Source organism: Gadus chalcogrammus, chromosome 5 (genome assembly GCF_026213295.1).
Source record: "Gadus chalcogrammus isolate NIFS_2021 chromosome 5, NIFS_Gcha_1.0, whole genome shotgun sequence".
Taxonomy (NCBI): Eukaryota; Metazoa; Chordata; class Actinopteri; order Gadiformes; family Gadidae; genus Gadus; species Gadus chalcogrammus.
The window spans coordinates 24,345,910-24,366,576 of NC_079416.1; the positions used below are offsets into that span (position 1 = coordinate 24,345,910).

The 20,667-nt window shown below is 48.3% G+C and overlaps 1 protein-coding gene across 1 annotated transcript in view; it reads left to right on the forward strand.

The window, feature by feature from the left end:
• Positions 1–138: 138 nt before the first annotated feature.
• LOC130383230 (phospholipid-transporting ATPase IA-like) overlaps positions 139–20,667 on the forward strand; it is a 35,152-nt gene continuing 14,623 nt past the window's right edge. Inside the window, exons 1-20 of the mRNA XM_056591331.1 lie at positions 139–692; positions 2,811–2,919; positions 3,852–3,951; positions 4,932–5,030; positions 5,424–5,469; positions 5,916–5,956; positions 6,598–6,671; positions 9,883–9,952; positions 11,074–11,201; positions 12,221–12,498; positions 14,995–15,122; positions 15,289–15,366; positions 15,520–15,608; positions 15,771–15,852; positions 16,152–16,257; positions 16,407–16,489; positions 16,987–17,036; positions 18,919–18,988; positions 19,369–19,453; positions 19,773–19,912. Coding sequence (XP_056447306.1) covers positions 653–692; positions 2,811–2,919; positions 3,852–3,951; positions 4,932–5,030; positions 5,424–5,469; positions 5,916–5,956; positions 6,598–6,671; positions 9,883–9,952; positions 11,074–11,201; positions 12,221–12,498; positions 14,995–15,122; positions 15,289–15,366; positions 15,520–15,608; positions 15,771–15,852; positions 16,152–16,257; positions 16,407–16,489; positions 16,987–17,036; positions 18,919–18,988; positions 19,369–19,453; positions 19,773–19,912 — 1,896 coding nt within the window. The 5' untranslated portion in view covers positions 139–652. The remainder of the gene's footprint in view (positions 693–2,810; positions 2,920–3,851; positions 3,952–4,931; positions 5,031–5,423; positions 5,470–5,915; positions 5,957–6,597; positions 6,672–9,882; positions 9,953–11,073; positions 11,202–12,220; positions 12,499–14,994; positions 15,123–15,288; positions 15,367–15,519; positions 15,609–15,770; positions 15,853–16,151; positions 16,258–16,406; positions 16,490–16,986; positions 17,037–18,918; positions 18,989–19,368; positions 19,454–19,772; positions 19,913–20,667) is intronic.

The following is a 20,667-nucleotide window of genomic DNA, read 5'->3' on the forward strand; positions in this document are numbered from 1 at the left end:
ATAATGATGTCATGAATCCAAGGCCTTCCATGCTGACAGTAAGATCGCGTTGCACGAAAACAACCACCAGGTGGCAGTAATGATCTCCTCGGGTGGAAGGATTAGAAGTGGGCGGATAAGGAAGTAAAACATAACAAGAAGAACTTGGAGACCACCGCTCGGTGATAACAGCACCCCGAACAACCTGAAGATCACAACTAACAAGAAGAGCCACGGGCTGAAGACCACTGCTCGTTACTTTATATATATATATATATATATATATATATATAGATATATATATATATATATAGATATATGGATATAGATATATAGATATGCCATAACGTTGTGAAAAATCAACTGACGTGAAATTGCAAGGATGTGACTTCCTTTCATTCTTCTAGTCTGGGTCTCTGCTGTTAGTGAGCCGTCAGCTTAGAGAGCAAAGCCACCAGTAGATGAGTCCTCACTAAGAGATGTGTCTAACTCTAACCCAACCAGGAGCCCTGACCCTGGGGGTAACCCCCGAACCCTAGTCCAACCAGGAGCCCTGACCCTGGGGGTAACCCCCGAACCCTAGTCCAACCAGGAGCCCTGACCCTGGGGGTGACCCCCTAACCCAACCAGGAGCCCTGACCCTGGGGGTAACCCAGGGATCTGCAGAGCTGTGATGGAGAGAACCCTGTCAGGTCTCCGATCTCCATTGGAAGGTATGAGAACTATGTACCTTATAAAGAACTATGTACCTAATAGAGAACTATGTACCTAATAGAGAACTATGTACCTAATAGAGAACTATGTACCTAATAGAGAACTATGTACCTGATAGAGAACTATGTACCTAATAGAGAACTATGTACCTAATAGAGAACTATGTACCTAATAGAGAACTATGTACCTTATAGAGAACTATGTACCTGATAGAGAACTATGTACTTTATAGAGAACTATGTACCTAATAGAGAACTATGTACCTAATAGAGAACTATGTACCTGATAGAGAACTATGTACCTAATAGAGAACTATGTACCTAATAGAGAACTATGTACCTAATAGAGAACTATGTACCTTATAGAGAACTATGTACCTGATAGAGAACTATGTACTTTATAGAGAACTATGTACCTTATAGAGAACTATGTACCTAATAAGGAACTATGTACCTTTTAGAGAACTATGTACCTAGTAGATAACTATGTACCTAATAGAGAACTATGTACCTAATAGAGAACCATGTACCTAATAGAGAACCATGTACCTAATAGAGAACTATGTACCTGATAGAGAACTATGTACCTTATAGAGAACTATGTACCTAATAGAGAACTATGTACCTAGTAGAGAACTATGTACCTAGTAGAGAACTATGTACCTAGTAGAGAACTATGTACCTAGTAGAGAACTATGTACCTAATAGAGAACTATGTATCTAATAGAGAACTATGTACCAAATAGAGAACTACCTTATAGAGAACTATGTACCTAATAGAGAACCATGTACCTAATAGAGTACCATGTACCTAATAGAGAACTATGTACCTGATAGAGAACTATGTACCTTATAGAGAACTATGTACCTAATAGAGAACTATGTACCTAATAGAGAACTATGTACCTAATAGAGAACTATGTACCTGATAGAGAACGATGTACCTTATAGAGAACTATGTACCTAATAGAGAACTATGTACCTAATAGAGAACTATGTACCAAATAGAGAACTACCTTATAGAGAACTATGTACCTAATAGAGAACTTTGTACCTAATAGAGAACTATGTACCTAATAGAGAACTATGTACCTAATAGAGAACTATGTACCTGATAGAGAACGATGTACCTTATAGAGAACTATGTACCTAATAGAGAACTATGTACCAAATAGAGAACTACCTTATAGAGAACTATGTACCTAATAGAGAACTTTGTACCTAATAGAGAACTATGTACCTAATAGAGAACTATGTAGCAAATAGAGAACTACCTTATAGAGAACTATGTACCTAATTGAGAACTATGTACCTAATAGAGAACTATGTACCTAATAGAGGACTACCTAATAGAGAACTATGTACCTAATAGAGGACTATGTACCTAATAGAGAACTATGTAACTGTGGAGTGTGTGTTTGTGTCCGTCTTAACACTGTGGAGTGTGTGTGCGATGTGTCACACTTTAAGCTGTATTTAAGGCTTTCAGTTTAATTGATCATTGCGGTCTTTGATTAGATTTTGAATATCTAGGCTTGAAATGATCTTTCACTTACACCGTAGTTTCCCCAGGCTTTCATAGGGAGGCGGTGTGTGTAAGTTGTGTGTAAGGTGTGTGTAAGTTACACGCGTTGGGTTGATCCTCAGGTAATCTGTGAACTAAGTACCTGTCAGGTGATCTGTGGACTAAATTCAAATCAGGAGTCTATGAGCTCTAATTCTGACTGTTCGGTTGGCAGTCTAAAGCTGTGTCCTCCTTCCTTTCTCTCTGAGTCCTAAAGCTTTGATGAACCTGTCACTGGGTAATTGTTTGGCGCTTTGTAGGGTAGCATTATTGGTTGCGCTAACTGAGCTCATTTCAACATGGAGATAGAAGAGCAGAGGGGCCCCGGCCTGAGACACAGGGTTAGGGTTAGGGTTAGGGTTAGTTACACAAACACTAATCCAGTGAAAGCCTACGAGTTAGTGTTCAGCAGGGGGTTCCTGGGAAGCCCCGATCGACTGAGGGAGCAGAGTGACGTGTGTCATCGAGGGGCAGGGTGTCACAGTCTGTGATCGTCCTCATGTTGCTCTAAGGGTTAGGGTTAGGACTAACTCGTTCTCCTGTGTCCTGATCAGGATACCGGCGCACCCGGGCGCCCATCACGTCGCCGGCCGAGCCGGAGGACGCGCGCCTCGTCCTCATCAACCGACCCCAACAGGGCCGCTTCTGCAACAACCTCATCTGGCAAGTGTTGGAGGGGTGTCCATGGAAGCACAAGTGTTAGGGTTAGGGTTAAAGCATCTAACCCTAACCCTAAACACAAGTGTTAGGGTTAGGGTTAAAGCATCAAACCGCATCGCAGTTTGATGCTTTAACCCTAACCCTAACCCTAATCCTAAACACAAGGGTTAGGGTTAGGGTTAAAGCATCAAACCGCATCGCAGTTTGATGCTTTAACCCTAACCCTAACCCTAATCCTAAACACAAGGGTTAGGGTTAGGGTTAAAGCATCAAACCGCATCGCAGTTTGATGCTTTGAATTGAGATCCACTGGATTATTATGTGTAGTGTGTTGAGGCTCAGATATGATGCCCGTTTACATCCAGATGAATGGTTCTGATGGACCCCTCTCTGTGTCTCTCCGTTTACATCCAGAGGAATGGTTCTGATGGACCCCTCTCTGTGTCTCTCTCTCTGCTCCGTTTACATCCAGAGGAATGGTTCTGATGGACCCCTCTCTGTGTCTCTCTCTCTGCTCCGTTTACATCCAGATGAATGGTTCTGATGGACCCCTCTCTGTGTCTCTCTCTCTGCTCCGTTTACATCCAGATGAATGGTTCTGATGGACCCCTCTCTGTGTCTCTCCGTTTACATCCAGGGGAATGGTTCTGATGGACCCCTCTCTGTGTCTCTCTCTCTGCTCCGTTTACATCCAGATGAATGGTTCTGATGGACCCCTCTCTGTGTCTCTCTCTCTGCTCCGTTTACATCCAGAGGAATGGTTCTGATGGACCCCTCTCTGTGTCTCTCTCTGCTCCGTTTACATCCAGAGGAATGGTTCTGATGGACCCCTCTCTGTGTCTCTCTCTCTGTGTCTCTCTCTCTGTCCCGTTTACATCCAGATGAATGGTTCTGATGGACCCCTCTCTGTGTCTCTCTCTCTGCCCCGTTTGCAGTACTGCCAAGTATAATGCACTCACCTTCATGCCTCGGTTCCTCTTCGCTCAGTTCAGAAGGGCCGCCAACTCCTTCTTCCTGGTCATCGCCATGCTGCAGGTAGGCTCATGGTCCCGCTGCTGTCATGGCAACCCAGCCAGCTCTGTAACGCCCTGATACCTGATTTAAAACAGTACGTGGTCCATGACAGAATGGCACCTCTCCAGACAGCGTTCCCACACGGTCGCTGCTCCTCTATTCGAACATGGGTTAGGGTGAGGGTGAGATCGTGAGAGTTAGGGTAAGGGTAAGGGTGAGGGTTAAGGTTAGGGTTAGGGTTATGGTGAGGGTGAGGGTGAGGGTGAGGGTGAGGGTTAGGGTGAGGGTGAGGGTGAGGGTTAAGGTTAGGGTGAGGGTGAGGGTGAGGGTTAGGGTGAGGGTGAGAGTTAGGGTAAGGGTGTGGGTGAGGGTGAGGGTTAAGGTGAAGGTGAGGGTGAGGGTGAGGGTTAAGGTTAGGGTGAGGGTGAGGGTGAGGGTGAGAGTTAGGGTGAGGGTGAGGGTGAGGGTGAGGGTTAGGGTTATGGGTGAGGGTGAGGGTGAGGGTTAGGGTGAGGGTGAGGGTGAGGGTGAGGGTTATGGTTGAGGGTGAGGGTGAGGGTTAGGGTTATGGGTGAGGGTGAGGGTGAGGGTTAGGGTTATGGTTGAGGGTGAGGGTTAGGGTTATGGGTGAGGGTGAGGGTGAGGGTGAGGGTTAAGGTGAGGGTGAGGGTGAGGGTGAGGGTTAAGGTTAGGGTGAGGGTGAGGGTTAAGGTTAGGGTGAGGGTTAGGGTGAGGGTGAGGGTTAAGGTTAGGGTGAGGGTTAAGGTTAGGGTGAGGGTGAGGGTTAAGGTTAGGGTGAGGGTTAAGGTGAGGGTGAGGGTGAGGGTGAGGGTTAGGGTGAGGGTGAGGGTTAAGGTCAGGGTGAGGGTGAGGGTGAGGGTTGAGGGTGAGGGTTAAGGTTAGGGTGAGGGTGAGGGTTAAGGTTAGGGTTAGGGTGAGGGTGAGGGTTATGGGTTCTCTGCCTGTGCGTCTCAACATCTCTCGTCGATCTTTCCTCACAGCAAATCCCAGATGTGTCCCCGACGGGGCGCTGGACCACGCTGGTGCCCCTGGTGGCCATCCTGTTTGTGGCGGCTGTGAAGGAGATCATCGAGGATACGGTATGGCCCTAACCCTACTAACCCTAACCCTACTAACCCTAACCCTAACCCTCAAAGCCCCCTGGGGGAGCCTCCATGAGGGGTCCTTCTAACAGTGTAACACAAATGTACTCAGCAATGCAACAAACTGTTAGTGTGTACTTAATATGTAACAAAGTTAAACCCTGACCACGTGCTATTCTATTACTCAGCATGTTGGGACATGTGGTTACATTTGGTTACGTTGTTTATGACATGGTCCTTTTTGACATGGTCCAGCACTGTTAAAGTAATTAAATCCCAAATAGTTGTTGTTACAAATAACAGACTTAGTGAGGGGTAAGATACAACAAAAAAAAGCTTGTTGATAGATGGCATTCAAATGAAATGACTCAATGTAACTGTGCCTTACAGAAACGCCACAAAGCCGACAACGTGGTCAACAGGAAGGAGACCAGGAGTAAGATCCTAACCCTAACCCTAAAATACCTAACCCTAACCTACCTAACCCTAAGATACCTAACCCTAAGATACCTAACCCCTACCCTAAGCTACCTAACCCAACCCTAGCCCAATCAACACCTAAAACATGACAATCCAGGGATAAGATCCACAGTCCTTTGTTTGTCTCTTTATGGTCACAGCGACCTGCTCCTACCAATCCATTAACACCTAAAACATGACAAACCCCAGCAATTATTGCATTTACTATGTAATGAGCATCCACTCATTTATTAATGTCACCATGAAATAAAATTAAGGCGTAACCAAACACACAGGGGCCAAAGAGGGAATCGTAGAAGCCCTTTTGAGGACCATGTTCCTGTCCTTCATGTTGAGATCAGCACCCTGTTTATGTGTTCACCTTTTGTCTTGTTATTCTTCTGATGACCATTCACCTTCCAGTCCTCCGGAACGGGGTGTGGGAGACCGTGGAGTGGGCCAAGGTACGTTTCCCAGCAGCGGTGTTAGCGTTCCGAGGAAGTGATACCGCACGTACACTATCTGAGTTATTTCCTTTTTGAAATTGTGTTTCTGCTGGTGTCATATAACCCTTAGGAATGTTCTTTCGCTAGCTTTAGATGGACTCTTTTCCTCTCATGCTAGTTCAGAGCACCATTCACCATAGACCAAGCATCTTCACCGATCCTTCTACAAGTGTTTCAGACAGCTGCACTATTGGGACTTGTAGGCCACGGGTCGACTATCTGTTCACCTTTCATTTGAATGTTAGCCAGTTGTGAGGTAAAGAACCTTGAACTACCTGCTGAATGTGTGAGCCAGTTCGATTTCACTGTGTGGATGAAGGCTGTACCTCTTGTATTTGATCTTTATCTTTCCAGGTCGATAACACATTGAGATTAAAAGGCCAAGCTTGTATTAGTGTTACAAGTGTTGCAACTGCAAACACTCCTTATCCCCAACCTGGTTCAGATGAACCTGACCGGGCTGTGGACACACCACGCAACGACCGCTGATCCACTTCTCAAGTCCCTATTTCCACCAGTTGTGCGTCCCCCTCTCTGCCTTCCTGTTGTCTCTGGATCTGTCTGACCCCCCCCCCCTCATGCTGTGGCCGTAACCGTAGGTAACGGTGGGGGACATCATCAGAGCTGCAGACGGCGACCCCCTCCCTGCTGACCTCGTCCTGCTTTCATCCAGGTCAGAGCTGTGTGCGTGTGCGTGTGCGTGTGCGCGTGCGCGTGCGTGTGTGCAGACGGAGCTAATGATTCACTTCCGTTTCACTTTCTTGTACTCATTCAAGTACTCATTGTCGCTTTGGATAAAAGCGTCTGCTGAATGCCCTAAATGTAAATGTAATGAGTTGTCAATCAGTTTCTACATTTAAATTAGCTTTTTTCTCTCTTAAATTAAGTCCTAATGTATTTAAGGAGTTTCCACCACAACCAATTCATTTTTCAAATGCTTCCTCGTTTATTGAGCCAATGTTATCCCAGTGGTGAATGGTGACCTGTCTGTGGCCCCACCAAACCCCATGCATAACGTACCTCCCATGCTTCGTGGTGCAGTCGCACCCCTAGCCCTCTTCCTGCTCTACTAACTCCAGAGGCTGATGGTTAGGGGGTAGCACCCCTAGCCCTCTTCCTGCTCTACTAACTCCAGAGGCTGATGGTTAGGGGGTAGCACCCCTAGCCCTCTTCCTGCTCTACTAACTCCAGAGGCTGATGGTTAGGGGGTAGCACCCCTAGCCCTCTTCCTGCTCTACTAACACCAGAGGCTGATGGTTAGGGGGTAGCACCCCTAGCCCTCTTCCTGCTCTACTAACTCCAGAGGCTGATGGTTAGGGGGTAGCACCCCTAGCCCTCTTCCTGCTCTACTAACTCCAGAGGCTGATGGTTAGGGGGTAGCACCCCTAGCCCTCTTCCTGCTCTACTAACTCCAGAGGCTGATGGTTAGGGGGTAGCACCCCTAGCCCTCTTCCTGCTCTACTAACACCAGAGGCTGATGGTTAGGGGGTAGCACCCCTAGCCCTCTTCCTGCTCTACTAACTCCAGGCTGATGGTTAGGGGGTAGCACCCCTAGCCCTCTTCCTGCTCTACTAACTCCTGGCTGATGGTTAGGGGGTAGCACCCCTAGCCCTCTTCCTGCTCTACTAACACCAGAGGCTGATGGTTAGGGGGTCGCACCCCTAGCCCTCTTCCTGCTCTACTAACTCCAGAGGCTGATGGTTAGGGGGTAGCACCCCTAGCCCTCTTCCTGCTCTACTAACTCCAGAGGCTGATGGTTAGGGGGTAGCACCCCTAGCCCTCTTCCTGCTCTACTAACTCCAGAGGCTGATGGTTAGGGGGTAGCACCCCTAGCCCTCTTCCTGCTCTACTAACTCCAAGCTGATGGTTAGGGGGTAGCACCCCTAGCCCTCTTCCTGCTCTACTAACTCCAGAGGCTGATGGTTAGGGGGTAGCACCCCTAGCCCTCTTCCTGCTCTACTAACACCAGAGGCTGATGGTTAGGGGGTAGCACCCCTAGCCCTCTTCCTGCTCTACTAACACCAGAGGCTGATGGTTAGGGGGTCGCACCCCTAGCCCTCTTCCTGCTCTACTAACTCCAGAGGCTGATGGTTAGGGGGTAGCACCCCTAGCCCTCTTCCTGCTCTACTAACACCAGAGGCTGATGGTTAGGGGGTCGCACCCCTAGCCCTCTTCCTGCTCTACTAACTCCAGAGGCTGATGGTTAGGGGGTCGCACCCCTAGCCCTCTTCCTGCTCTACTAACTCCAGAGGCTGATGGTTAGGGGGTAGCACCCCTAGCCCTCTTCCTGCTCTACTAACTCCAGAGGCTGATGGTTAGGGGGTAGCACCCCTAGCCCTCTTCCTGCTCTACTAACTCCAGAGGCGGATGGTTAGGGGGTAGCACCCCTAGCCCTCTTCCTGCTCTACTAACTCCAGAGGCGGATGGTTAGGGGGTAGCACCCCTAGCCCTCTTCCTGCTCTACTAACTCCAGAGGCGGATGGTTAGGGGGTAGCACCCCTAGCCCTCTTCCTGCTCTACTAACTCCAGAGGCTGATGGTTAGGGGGTAGCACCCCTAGCCCTCTTCCTGCTCTACTAACTCCTGGCTGATGGTTAGGGGGTAGCACCCCTAGCCCTCTTCCTGCTCTACTAACTCCAGAGGCGGATGGTTAGGGGGTAGCACCCCTAGCCCTCTTCCTGCTCTACTAACTCCAGAGGCGGATGGTTAGGGGGTAGCACCCCTAGCCCTCTTCCTGCTCTACTAACTCCAGAGGCGGATGGTTAGGGGGTAGCACCCCTAGCCCTCTTCCTGCTCTACTAACTCCAGAGGCGGATGGTTAGGGGGTAGCACCCCTAGCCCTCTTCCTGCTCTACTAACTCCAGAGGCGGATGGTTAGGGGGTAGCACCCCTAGCCCTCTTCCTGCTCTACTAACTCCAGAGGCTGATGGTTAGGGGGTAGCACCCCTAGCCCTCTTCCTGCTCTACTAACTCCAGAGGCGGATGGTTAGGGGGTAGCACCCCTAGCCCTCTTCCTGCTCTACTAACACCAGAGGCTGATGGTTAGGGGGTAGCACCCCTAGCCCTCTTCCTGCTCTACTAACTCCAGAGGCGGATGGTTAGGGGGTAGCACCCCTAGCCCTCTTCCTGCTCTACTAACTCCAGAGGCGGATGGTTAGGGGGTAGCACCCCTAGCCCTCTTCCTGCTCTACTAACACCAGAGGCTGATGGTTAGGGGGTAGCACCCCTAGCCCTCTTCCTGCTCTACTAACACCAGAGGCTGATGGTTAGGGGGTAGCACCCCTAGCCCTCTTCCTGCTCTACTAACACCAGAGGCTGATGGTTAGGGGGTAGCACCCCTAGCCCTCTTCCTGCTCTACTAACACCAGAGGCGGATGGTTAGGGGGTAGCACCCCTAGCCCTCTTCCTGCTCTACTAACTCCAGAGGCGGATGGTTAGGGGGTAGCACCCCTAGCCCTCTTCCTGCTCTACTAACTCCAGAGGCGGATGGTTAGGGGGTAGCACCCCTAGCCCTCTTCCTGCTCTACTAACTCCAGAGGCTGATGGTTAGGGGGTAGCACCCCTAGCCCTCTTCCTGCTCTACTAACTCCAGAGGCTGATGGTTAGGGGGTAGCACCCCTAGCCCTCTTCCTGCTCTACTAACTCCAGAGGCTGATGGTTAGGGGGTAGCACCCCTAGCCCTCTTCCTGCTCTACTAACTCCAGAGGCGGATGGTTAGGGGGTCGCACCCCTAGCCCTCTTCCTGCTCTACTAACTCCAGAGGCGGATGGTTAGGGGGTAGCACCCCTAGCCCTCTTCCTGCTCTACTAACACCAGAGGCGGATGGTTAGGGGATCGCTGCACGGTTCCCGCTGACGCTAACCGCCTGAGCCCTTGTGTCCCCAGTGAGCCCCACGCTATGTGCTACATCGAGACGTCAAACCTGGACGGAGAGACCAACCTCAAGATCAGACAGGCAAGGCAGCGCTCAGTCCCTCTCTGGGTTTCTTTCTTCTTCCTGTTTTCTGTCATTTGCGAACAGAATTAGCCTCAAGCGGCCAGATGTGCTTCACTCATGAGCTGTGCACCGTGGCGGTGTTCGTTGTCCGGCGTGCCCGGTGTTGTCATCACCCCAATCCCTTTTTGGGGTTCACTGATTGGCTGACTGTCGCTGCATTTGTTAGGCCGGTTCCAGATTAATATCTGCATACAAAACCGGAGGTCAGCTTGTGAGATTCTAGAAAAGCAAAAAAATTAACTGAATCTCGTATTCCATAGTCCTTTAGTGTCCCTCCTTTTCCCCTGGGATGAGGATGCAGAATTAGTTTAAACCTTTCTTTTTACCTTTCTTTACTTAAGCTAATCGGCGGAATGATTGCATCATGATGTCCACAACGACATTCATTGCGATGAAATTCCACCATACAGAATTGGTTCTGAAAATAACATCACATGACCAGTCGTAGTAATTGAATGCGTGGAATTTAGATAATGTTACAAGCACAACCCAAAGTCCCATTCTCTACTCATCAATTGTGGTGCCCTGTTTAAATGTTCATTCCAAAATGATCAAATTGGATTAGAACCCAAGATCCATTCATCCCAATGAATCAGTCATTGTTACCATGCGGGGCTATGTCGATTTGGCCTTGCCAGGAGCTCAGCTCGAATGAATTGGTGTCCCTCAGCCTGCCCACCAAGCACCTCTCACGTGCTCTACCAACGTGAACACACGTTAACACTACAGATTAAAAGATATTTTAAATATATTCCACTTCTTCCCTCCCTCAAATGTCACGTGAGGGCAACCACCTATTGTCATCCAGGCCATCGCAGTATAAAGAGCCTTTTGATGGTTATCTTCGTGGACAGGTCATTCGGTAACCCTAGTGCATGAGTCAACTTTTAATATACTGTTTGAGTCATGGTATTACTGCGTACAGTAAATCAACATGGCAGAAGTAACGTTCCTGCAGCACTTCTACATGCAGCTGTACTTCATTCCTTGAATTAGATGCATGTGCTGCACGAGTCTACATGAACACAGTGGTCTTATGTATGATCACACCATGTGTAATGAGACTGTTGCGTTGACAGGGCCTGCAGGTGACAGCCCGGCTGAAGGACCCAGAGAGTATGTCGGAGCTCTCTGGCCAGCTGGAGTGTGAGGGCCCCAACCGACATCTCTACGACTTTGTGGGTCGGATCCAGTTGGAGGGACGCTGGTGAGCCCCTGTACATTTACACTTTTATCCTAAGCCACTTACAATTTGCCTGACTATTGCCAGACCAAGCTCAATCCTAGATTGCATGTTGGTCTGGGGAAGCTGCTGTCATTTTCTTCAGCACAAGAGGCGTGATCAACGGGCCTAGTTCAACTGACTCTGTACGCAATTGGCTGCTCGCCGTCGCTTCCCTGTCGTCATTGTGTTAAACCAGCCAATAGCGCGCCAGGGGGATAAGCCAGCTTGGTGATTGGCTCCCACAAAAACGTATCAGAAGCAGAAAGAAATGCATTGCTCTTCTCCAGACCCTTGTGCAGAGCAAACTCAAATCGCCGGCAGAATGGGCGGGGCTACCCAGTCTAACTTACAATAAGTACGTTTGTCAGAAGAAAGAGAAACAACAATATATCGCAGTCGGTACAATAAAGATGTTCATTGAAACAAGTGGCAAGCACTTACAGTTGCTAGGTTAAGACCTTTGAAGAACCTTCTGTCTAGATGTTGGGAAATGGACGGAGAACCCCCCCACCGACTAAGAGAAACCTCACATTAACAATCCAACTAAGTTAAAGTCTTATGTTGGACGGCACTATCGCTGTTGGTCATCAGACACTTCCTGAAGGGGACATGTTGTTGCCTGTTATTTTCTTACAAAAATCCTCTATTAAAACTTTGCATATTGAAATGCCATATACTGTATAAAGGCTGCTATATTCATTATTCATTATATTTCATTGACCATACTACACATTTGCCATACCAAATGCTCAATACTATAGGGTACGTCTTAAAAATTAAACACAACTAGTTGCCAAGGCATTTGGCAACAACAGCATACTTTGTTTGACAGCAGCGTCCAAACGAAAGAGGCTGAAAGTGGAACCAATAAGGCGAGACAGGTCTGACCTAAACAACTCGTCTGAGTTTAAAGTTCACTGCTCACAGAACTGCTTTTGCACGTAAGACATTTTAGAACTGAGCCTTGAATGGAGTCCCTTATCAGTCGCCAACCCCCCCAGCCAGGTGCCGGTGGGCTCGGACCAGCTGGTGCTGCGAGGGGCCACTCTGAGGAACACCCAGTGGGTGCACGGCCTGGTGATCTACACGGGCCACGACACCAAGCTCATGCAGAACTCCACGCGGCCGCCGCTCAAGCTGTCCAGCGTGGAGCGCCTCACCAACCGCCTCATCCTGTTCCTGGTGGGCTGCCTGCTGCTCATCTCGCTGGGCTGTGCCGCCGGCCAGTCGCTGTGGAAGAGGCTCCACGGAGACCACGCCTGGTACATGGACCTCAACTGTGAGTCCTTAGGGCCACCAAGGCGTGCATGGGGATACATACCAGTATCTAAGGGACTGGACACTTTATATACTGGGATACCGACGGACCACCCCATGAATGGTAGTTGCAATGCCTTAGTTCGGCCACAGGGGTCGCTGTGGCTGAGGTTTGACTGGGGTTTGGTGACTAATAACAGCAGGCCTGCAGACCCGGGTTTAGCCGCTCTAAACAAGCAGCACAAGGAAACTTGACTGCTGGTCAATAAAGTTGGCTCAGAAATAGAAAAAGGCCTCAGGGTCTTCCATTTGTAATGCCTAGGCTATTCAAATACTAATGATGCTAAATGATAATAGTATAATGGAAAATATCTGTTTGGGGAAGTATTCTTAAGAGACTATCCTGATTTCACATTTATGTTTTGCAATGAATATCAGATTGGCTTTGGCTGGGCAGCGGTTGATTTCCAAATATGGTCACGGCCCTGCGTGGTTCAAACCAATCAGATGGACCCTTGGGCTCTCTTGGCTCTTGCCAGATCGAGTCTGAAGTTATAAACAAAGATTGATCAGAGGCATATTTTAAAAACAGAAACATATATAGGAGCACATATTTAGAGGAGCACCTATTGTGGACGTCATAAAACTCAAAAGGATCGATGTAAATATTTCTGGTTTGGAGTGTATGTTTAGAATTATACTTGAAACGACATTAATGTTTAAAGTGAGGGTTCAATCTGAATGCCATTTTTCCTAGTGATGTGACTTTTTGTTTTGCATTTCTGGGCCCTGGTATGTTAACAGCTCCAGGTACAGTACACAACAGTACAGTACTCCCCAGGTCCTTACAGTACAGTACTCCCCAGGTCCTTACAGTACAGTACTCCCCAGGTCCTTACAGTACAGTACTCCCCAGGTCCTTACAGTACAGTACAGTACTCCCCAGGTCCTAACAGTACAGTACAGTACTCCCAAGGTCCTTACAGTACAGTACTCCCCAGGTCCTAACAGTACAGTACTCCCCAGGTCCTAACAGTACAGTACAGTACTCCCCAGGTCCTAACAGTACAGTACAGTACTCCCAAGGTCCTTACAGTACAGTACTCCCCAGGTCCTAACAGTACAGTACTCCCCAGGTCCTAACAGTATAGTACAGTACTCCCCAGGTCCTAACAGTACAGTACAGTGCTCCCAAGGTCCTTACAGTACAGTACTCCCCAGGTCCTAACAGTACAGTACTCCCCAGGTCCTAACAGTACAGTACAGTACTCCCAAGGTCCTTACAGTACAGTACTCCCCAGGTCCTAACAGTACAGTACTCCCCAGGTCCTTACAGTACAGTACAGTACTCCCCAGGTCCTTACAGTACAGTACTCCCCAGGTCCTTACAGTACAGTACTCCCCAGGTCCTAACAGTACAGTACTCCCCAGGTCCTCACAGTACAGTACAGTACTCCCCAGGTCCTTACAGTACAGTACTCCCCAGGTCCTCACAGTACAGTACAGTACTCCCCAGGTCCTTACAGTACAGTACTCCCCAGGTCCTAACAGTACAGTACAGTGCTCCCCAGGTCCTTACAGTACAGTACTCCCCAGGTCCTAACAGTACAGGACAGTACTCCCCAGGTCCTCACAGTACAGTACAATACTCTCCAGGTCCTTACAGTACAGTACTCCCCAGGTCCTTACAGTACAGTACTCCCCAGGTCCTAACAGTACAGTACAGTACTCCCCAGGTCCTAACAGTACAGTACAGTGCTCCCCAGGTCCTAACAGTACAGTACAGTACTCCCCAGGTCCTAACAGTACAGTACAGTACCCCCCAGGTCCTAACTGTACAGTACAGTGCTCCCCAGTTCCTAACAGTACAGTACAGTACCCCCCAGGTCCTAACTGTACAGTACAGTGCTCCCCAGGTCCTAACAGTACAGTACAGTGCTCCCCTGTTCCTAACAGTACAGTACAGTACCCCCCAGGTCCTAACAGTACAGTACAGTGCTCCCCAGGTCCTAACAGTACAGTACAGTGCTCCCAAGGTCCTAACAGTACAGTACAGTGCTCCCCTGTTCCTAACAGTACAGTACAGTGCTCCCCAGGTCCTAACTGTACAGTACAGTGCTCCCCAGGTCCTAACAGTACAGTACAGTGCTCCCCAGGTCCTAACAGTACAGTACAGTGCTCCCCTGTTCCTAACAGTACAGTACAGTGCTCCCCAGGTCCTAACAGTACAGTACAGTGCTCCCCAGGTCCTAACAGTACAGTACAGTGCTCCCCAGGTCCTTACAGTACAGTACTCCCCAGGTCCTTACAGTACAGTACAGTACAGTTCTTCCCAAGTCCTCACAGTAGCCGTAGACCCTCTGTCTCCCGTGTTGGTCATACCTTGCATTAGTATTCCTAGTAGTGAGCAAGTAATCATGTGATCTTGTGTTTGTAGAAACACCTTACTTCGGCCCAAAAGGACATTTGTTTTGTAAATTAAATATGTAAAGATACTAATCTTTCTGTCTGGGCGCAGATGGCAGCGCGGCCAACTTTGGGCTGAACTTCTTAACCTTCATCATCCTCTTCAACAACCTGATCCCCATCAGCCTCCTGGTCACCCTGGAGGTCATCAAGTTCACCCAGGCCTACTTCATCAACTGGGTGAGGCGGACGCGCACGCACTCTCACGCACGCACTCACACACATGCACCACGCACATGCACTCACACACATGCACCACACACATGCACCACACACATGCACCACACACATGCACTCACACACAGCAGTGATATGAAGTACCCTAACAGGCCTTCTCTGGCTCCAGGACATGGACATGCATCATGAAGCCACTGATACGTGGGCTGTGGCCCGGACATCCAACCTCAATGAGGAGCTCGGACAGGTACTCGGATTTAATCCCTTCCATGGTCGTTTATATGATATGAATTTATATATTATATATATTGAAGACCAAAGATCTGTTCCATGTTCATGTCCTTCCGCTCTGTTGAACCTGACGGAGGACCCTTTTAAATACGACGGCCGTGTTTTGCAGGTTAAATACATCTTCTCTGATAAGACGGGTACACTGACCTGCAACGTGATGCAGTTCAAGAAGTGCACCATAGCCGGGGTCCCATATGGGTAGGTCGGAGGTCACCGGGGTCCCGTATGGGTAGGACCCTAACCCTAACCCTTCCTTCATCTGACTGAAGGTTATGTGCATCGTTGTATTGTATCCCAGATGTACCCTTTGGTTTTGGGACTGTTTGATGTGAAGTGTCCCTCAAACATCTCTTGTTGAAGACACAACATGGCGGCTAGGGAGCAGGAGGAAGAGGAAGGCTTTGACGACCCCATGCTGATCTCAAACCTCCAATCCGGCCACGTGAGTAGAGGCCGACCCTACCCCTACCCCTAACCCTCCCTCTACCCCTACCTCTAACCCTAACCCTAACCCTAATCCTACCCCTACCCCTAACCCTCCCTCTAATCCTACCCCTACCCCTAACCCTCCCTCTACCCCTCCCCGTACCCCTAATCCTACTCTACCCCTACTCCTACCCCTAACCCTCCCTCTATCCCTACCCCTAACCCCACCCCTACCCCTACTCCTACCCCTAACCCTCCCTCTACCCCTACCCCTACCCCAGCCCCATGTGAGCTTGTGCCCCCTGTTTCCCCCAGGCCTCGGCCCCTGTCATACAGGAGTTCCTCACCATGATGGCTGTGTGCCACACGGCCGTGCCAGAGAAGGTGGACGGTGTCATCGTGTATCAAGCCTCCTCCCCAGGTCTGACTCCCAGCTTCGGGAAGATGTTGAGCTGCTACAGCAGTCATTGTTGCATGGGCCCTGCCTGGAAGAGGATGCAAACGGTGCCAAGTTACAGTTCTTACAATGTCGGCCTTTGCCTGACTGTTTAATACCTCTCTCTTCCCTAGATGAGTCAGCCCTGGTGGAGGCAGCCAGAGACCTGGGCTTCGTGTTGGCTGGTCGGACACCAGATTCTGTCATTATTCAGGCTGTAAGTTTGCTCTTGTGAATGTTGTTGTGACAGGTTGTTAAATAAGCCACGTTAAGAGTTTCCCACTGCTGCTATCTACGGGTCTGAATGTACATTTATTTTCTTTTGTTGTTATAGGTGAATCAGTACGTTTATTAGGTTTTATTTATTTTAATATTTAAAGACGATCCATTGTATTCTTCTAGTGTTTACGCTGATCCTGATGATATGGAACAGGATTAGGGCCACGTTTAAAGTCAGAATCCTGTCTTTTATCTCCTTTATCTCTGTACAATGTAGTCAAACCTTCCATGAAAATACAGACCAAAACTCTGGGCCATTGTTACCAATTATTAGATACATTAAATATAATATATATAATAGATTAAACTCAAGTCTGTCCGACTGAATTTTCTCTTTGGAAAAAACCTTATATTATTCTACTGTATCTGTATGACATTGCTGCAACATCATGGTCCACTCGGTTAATATATTAATTCCTGTGTTCTATTTCACAGTTTGGGGCAGAGCAGAGTTTTGAATTACTGAATGTCCTGGAGTTCTCAAGGTAGGCACAAGGCATGGAGCTGTAAAACTAACGGATCACTTTGATGACAAACTAGCCATCTGCTAGGAAAATGCATCCTACTTGCACAACTCTGATCCAACAGCCTCTTTGTTTTTTGTACAATTTATTTATCTACTTATTGTTCAATATCATAACTCTTTGTAAGCTAAGTAGCTCATGTTCTTTCCATACCGTCGAAGCTGAATCCAAACTGGTCGTTAGGGTTAGTAATCCTAGGCCGTAGGCCCGTAGTTAAGGAAGAGGACTGCAGGAAGAGAACATCTACAGCTCTGTTTTCAAATACAATTGGATGCATCATTCACATTCCATCGTATGCTCATGCCAAATTTCCAGCCTATATCTGCAATTAAAATTGGATGCATTTGTTTGAAGCAGTCTTTCTGAACGGCGGGCTCTCTCTGACGCAGGCTGGGCCTTACAGCGGTACACACGGTAGTTGGGCTTTGACACAGTATGCTTTAGAAACATGGTTGGTGATTGTTTCGATATGTAAACTTCCAGTAAACCAGTGTTTAAGGCATACCAATGCCATATTACCATACCAACCAAGCTCACCATATGGAAGACTTCTAGTTCTCAATATATAGGCAAGGCAAGGCAATTTATTTATATAGCGCATTTCATACTCCAGGTAGACACAATGTGCTTTACACAGCTAAGGCATTACCTCAAATAGAAGTACACAAGTAAGAAACATATCACACGTATAAAACATATCACCGTAATAGTACAAGTAGAAAACATATCGCAATAGTAGTGATAAAAAGAGAAAAAGTAGAGATTAAAACAATGAATAAAATAAATTAAAAACAGGAAAATGCCATGGAGAAGAGGGTGGTCTTCAATTGGGTTTTAAAATTGGCAATGGTTGGAGCATTCTTAACGTGATCAGGGAGTTTGTTCCAAATCTGGACTGCATGGTAGCTGAAAGCAGCTTCACCCTGTTTGGTACGAGTATATGGTAAGCATAATACCTGGCTTTTCTGTGGCCTGAGAGGCCTGAGGGGGATGTAAAATGTAAACATGTCAGATATATATGTTGGCCGCATCCCATGTAATGCTTTAAAAACCAGTAGCAGTACTTTAAAATGTATTCTAAAATAAACTGGCAGCCAATGCAAGGACTTCAGTATAGGGGTGATATGCTCTCTTTTGCTGGTCTGTGTTAGCACTCGTGCTGCAGCATTTTGAACTAATTGAAGTTGTTTAATGGTCTTTTTTGGGAGTCCTGTGAAGAGACGGTTGCAGTAGTCTAGCCGGCTTGAAATAAAAGCATGGACAAGCTTTATATAGTCTAACCCTAACCCTATACAGTCTAGTAAATCCATGTAGCTTAGTGGTAATGCCCCCACTCATGACCATGGGGTTGGGGGTTAGGGGTTAGGTTAGGGTTAGGGTTACCTAACCCTAACCCTAAATCCATGTAGCGTAGTGGTAATGCCCCCACTCATGATCATGGGGTTGGGGGTTAGGGTTAGGGTTACCTAACCCTAACCCTAACCCCATGTAGCGTAGTGGTAATGCCCCCACTCATGACCATGGGGTCGCTGGTTCAAGTCGAACCTTGAACAACCATTCTCTGGGACATGGCAAGACATCAAATAATGTTGACTATCATGTAACCTGATGCCACCATACCCGCAGTGGCGTAAATGTCCTGGCGTAAATGTCCCCCGCTCTGAAGTCCTGTCGAGGGGCACAAAATAAACATATCACCATGATGTTACGCTACTGCTTACTCGTCATACTGTACGACCCCTTCATGGTTGCATGGAACTATATTTGTTATAATGCTTTTCCAGTTTGTTTACATAATTAGCCTGGGGCTAGCTTGTATGATTTGTGCCCCTCTTTTTTGCAGTGCAAGAAAGAGAATGTCAGTGATAGTGCGCACGCCCTCGGGCCAGATCAGGCTGTACTGCAAAGGCGCCGTGAGTACAAACAATCAAAGCCTTTTCCCTCTTCAGGTAGCATTTCACTTTCTTATTTGTATCTTGTAGGTCTGTGCAATATGCACAAAGTCTTCTATCACAACGTGGAACATGTCATATCTCGATAACGGTTTATATCACGATAGGGCATGTTTTACATAAATTCTATGTAGAACATTTCTATCCAAAATAATCACATACCTCAAGACTACTATTTTATAATCCTATTAATAATATAAAATGAAAGTCACAAAAGTAAAAGTAAAGTAAAATTGCGATAGATATACTGTATACATATCACATCGAACAGCCCTACAGTCTTGAGAATCAGATGTGATTTCTGAAGATATGAATATGCATATGTCTGGTTGTTCTTCTAGGATTCTGTGATCTACGAGAGGCTGTCACATGCCTCCAAGTACAGAGAGGTCACCCTGGAGCACCTCCAACTCTTTGCCACAGAGGGTAGGCTGTTAACCCTAACCCTGACCCTGACCCTGACCCTAAACCTGACCCTAACCCTAAACCTGACCCTAATCCTAACCCTAGCCCTAATAAGCTTTATCCATCTACACATTATTTTTTAAATCCCCCCTCTTCTATAGTTTACAATCTTACATATTTTCACACCTAATAATATAGATGTTCTTATTTTTGTTGAACCTTTATTTGATGTCATTGTGATCACAGTTTGGTCTGCCCCCCCCCCCCCCCCCAGGGCTGAGGACCCTGTGCTAACCTCATTGTGATCACAGTTTGGTCTGCCCCCCCCCCCCCCCCCCAGGGCTGAGGACCCTGTGCTACGCCGTCGTTGACATCTCGGACGCCGCCTACGGGGCGTGGAGCGAGGGCCATCGGCGAGCTGCCAGCGCCCTCATAGACCGCCCCCTGAGGCTGGAGGAGAGCTACCAGCTCATCGAGAGGGTCAGTGACCCCCCCACCCCAACACTAACCCTAACCCCAACCCCAACCCCAACCCCAACACTAACCCCAACCCCAACACTAACCATAACCCCACTGAGGCTGGAGGAGAGCTACCAGCTCATCGAGAGGGTCAGTGACCCCCCCACCCCACCCCAACACTAACCCCAACCCCAACCCCAACACTAACCATAACCCCACTGAGGCTGGAGGAGAGCTACCAGCTCATCGAGAGGGTCAGTGACCCCCCCACCCCAACACTAACCCTAACCCCAACCCCAACCCCAACCCCAACACTAAAACTAACCCTAACACTAACCCCAACCCCAACCCCAACACTAACACTAACCCTAACCCCACTGAGGCTGGAGGAGAGCTACCAGCTCATCGAGAGGGTCAGTGACCCCCCCACCCCAACACTAACCCTAACACTAACCCCAACCCCAACCCCAACACTAACACTAACACTAACCCTAACCCCACTGAGGCTGGAGGAGAGCTACCAGCTCATCGAGAGGGTCAGTGACCCCCCCACCCCAACACTAACCCTAACCCCAACCCCAACCCCAACCCCAACACTAACCATAACCCCAACCCCAACCCCAACACTAACCCTAACCCCAACCCCAACCCCAACACTAACACTAACCCTAACCCCACTGAGGCTGGAGGAGAGCTACCAGCTCATCGAGAGGGTCAGTGACCCCCCCCACCCCAACACTAACCCTAACACTAACCCCAACCCCAACCGCAACACT